General features: G+C 39.0%; 1 protein-coding gene across 2 annotated transcripts in view; it reads left to right on the top strand.

The window, feature by feature from the left end:
* The first annotated feature begins 257 nt into the window (after positions 1 to 257).
* Positions 258 to 3,104, top strand: part of LOC104966956 (serine/threonine-protein phosphatase PP1-beta catalytic subunit) — a 24,789-nt gene continuing 21,942 nt past the window's right edge. For both annotated transcript variants that reach the window (XM_010796309.1, XM_010796311.1), the window contains exons 1-2: positions 258 to 487; positions 1,743 to 1,874. In XM_010796309.1, coding sequence (XP_010794611.1) covers positions 436 to 487; positions 1,743 to 1,874 — 184 coding nt within the window. In that variant the 5' untranslated portion in view covers positions 258 to 435. The remainder of the gene's footprint in view (positions 488 to 1,742; positions 1,875 to 3,104) is intronic.

The raw sequence follows: 3,104 nt of genomic DNA, 5'->3' as shown, positions 1-3,104 counted from the left end.
TCAGCTTGTGGATTTACTCCAGGAGTTACTTAAGTCTTATTTATGTGTTGATTATATATTTCACACATCATTAACATCTGCAAGTAACTAAATGTATTAAATAAATGTATTGGAGTAAAAGTACACGATTTACCTTTGAACTGTTTTGGATTAGAAGTACAAGTCCCTCAAAATTGTCCTTAAGTACAATACTTGAGTATCTACTTAGTTACTTAAGACCACTATTTGTGTGTGTGTGTGTGTGTGTGTGTGTGTGTGTGTGTGCGCGCGCGTGTGTGTGTGTGCGTGTGTACTAAACTATAAAATGGCAAGTGTGTACATGCATCGGAAGCATGGATGTATAATGGGAAGGCTGAATCTCTTTTGAACCTACAAATCCGTGTGCAGGGCTAACTGTAGTCGTTGCCTGCCTCTGTCTCTGAGAGTATCAGAAACATGGCGGAAAGCGAGCTAAACGTTGACAGCCTCATCTCTCGACTACTGGAAGGTAGGGTGGCAGTGCGATCACTTGTTTTTATCTGGTGTAAATCAATTTAAAAAAAGACTGTCGTTGTACGTTTCAGTTTTTAACTAGCAACTTCATAAAACAAAGCCATTTTCGCATATTGCGTTTTTAGCTATGCTTGTTGTCAACCCGTAAGCTAACTATTGCTTCAGGAGTTATGTAGACGTGGTTAAAACACGTTATTATGAAGTCATAGCTCCTTTTAGCTACATGTTCGCTAATGTCGGGTGTTAGTTATCAATGTAAGTCGTGGAAATATTTGTAAAAAGCGAGAAAGGCGTAGAAAAACGCATCAAGACAGACCTAGCTAACTGTGTTTGTTGATATAAGTCAACCCTGTAGCTAATAGCTAAGCTAGCCGAATGAGGTAACAGAGCGTTCGTGTGTTATCTTATACGAGGGATTCGAATGGAACGAGAAAGAATCGTGGAATTATGTGGTTGTTAAGTAACATTATCTGTTCTTGTTAGCAAGGAAGGTAGCTAGTAGCAAATCGGCTAACACCCTGGACACGCCCCCACTTACGTAGGAAATCACAAGCCCTAATTACATTTTTAAGATGAATTAAAAAGCTAATTATAACCAGAGGTGGAAGTGTGTATATACATGATCCTGCAGTTCGAAAAAAATAAATATATATCTTACATTTATCTGTCTATGCATAAACGTACTCACACATACTCACAAAACAACAACAAAATACATCACGAACACACTAAATATAATATGAATGACTTCATTCTCTTTTTAAAGGCTTAAGGTCTTCCTTGAGGGTACTGCATTGCTGGATATACTTAAGACATCAATGTGCACTTTTAGCCTACGCTAACATTAACAAACAAGTCTGTTGTGTATTCTTTTTACATGAAGCAGCTCTTTACACTTTTTATCCTGCTTGGACCACACTGCCTTAACATACTCACTTCCAGCTGAGCCAACAAGCTGTTCATTCCTGTATTTGCCAGCTCTTAACAACCCGTGTTGACCGGAGTAAATGTCATGTCTGGCCAGTAGCAAAGCAAATGCAATGGTAAGCTCTCTTTAATGGCAGACTGGGATGCAACATTACACAAAAGGGCTTGCAGCTAACCCCATTGCCTAAAGAAAAGCACATGATTGAAACATGCTTTGACTCTAAGATTCATGCTTAATTTGCCCTAATGTCTGGTATCTAATACTTACTCACCCATCTTAAAGGATCAGCCTGTGTTGACCTCATGGTTATTTTGCCTTGCAGTGCGAGGATGTCGTCCAGGGAAGGTGGTGCAGATGTCAGAGGCTGAGGTGCGGGGGCTCTGCATCAAGTCCAGAGAGATTTTCCTCAGTCAGCCGATCCTGCTCGAGTTGGAGGCTCCTTTGAAAATCTGTGGTGAGAACTGCAACTGTCAACAGCCACCATTTTTTGTTTCCATATATACTCCAGTGCAAGGTGCAGAGAAAACGCATAGTGTTAATGACAAAACATGGTTTGTGAGGCCCTGTTGAAATCAAATTGCACACAATGTTTGAAGTGTTTGCCCTAGTTTGACTTCTTTAAGGTTGCTGCATCGGCTGCTTATTCTATTTCCTACCACCACACCAAGTTTTGTTTCATTTAAAAAAAAAAAATTCTCTTGCTTTTTAAAATTACCGTGATCAATCACATTGGCATTCATGAAAATCAGATCCACAAAAGCTTTTATTGAAAAGAAAAGAAAAAAACATGTAGTTGTATTTTCCTAAACCCAGGAGTAAATGTCAGAAGATTATTATTAAATTAAGACTGGAAAACTTAATCAGAGCACAAACGGCCAAATTGCCTCTTATGTCATGAATGGTTGCTGACAAGCGATGTCACATAAAACACTAATATGTAACTACCAGATTGTGCTGTCAAAGTGCCACAGTTAACCGCTCAGTTGCTGAAAATGTCAGGACCTTGTGCAAATGTAGATAAAAGTTTATTTAAAACGTTATATAATCTGTTTTTGAATTTCACAATGTTAATTTAGATTGAAAATCCCCCCCAAAAAAGTAGATTGTGACAGAGTCTCCGTTAGAACTTTCTTTTGCCGGTCAACATGTCCGTTAAAGATCTTCCGGACAAAATGAGAAAAGTGCCGGTCAAAGGTCTTCTTTGTTATTTATTGAGCTTTAAAACAAATTGATATGATTGGATATTAAACAAACTAACTATAGTAGATTAATTACATTATTCAAAAGTGTACAGTAACTTACAATAGCACGGGAATAATAAACGGAGCGCTCTCTCCCTCTCCTGACAGCCCGTCAGTATCATGCAGCTCGCGGATCCAGTAATGAGTGACCCGACAGTAAAACTAAACATATCTATAACTAGTTACGGTAGTTTGAGAGGTAATTAAAATAGCTACGTGTGATATTCTAACCTGAAGTGTGTGTTTTGTTCCGCTCACCGCTGCATGTGATCATGCAGAGCTGCGTGTCGACTCGTCAGCAGCAGCTGATCTCTCTCTCCCGTCAGATTAGACTTCACTCGCGTTTATGTCCATATCGATCAGATCTAGCTAGTTCTAGCTAATGATATGACTACCTGCTTATTAAAAGACACCTAAACAATAAGTGTCGCTATGCAACTGGG

This window comes from Notothenia coriiceps, unplaced genomic scaffold (assembly GCF_000735185.1).
Source record: "Notothenia coriiceps isolate Sejong01 unplaced genomic scaffold, NC01 NC01_scaffold00037250, whole genome shotgun sequence".
NCBI lineage: Eukaryota > Metazoa > Chordata > Actinopteri > Perciformes > Nototheniidae > Notothenia > Notothenia coriiceps.
The sequence above is the reverse complement of the archived record's forward strand: the minus strand, read 5'-3'. Positions and strand labels throughout refer to the sequence as shown.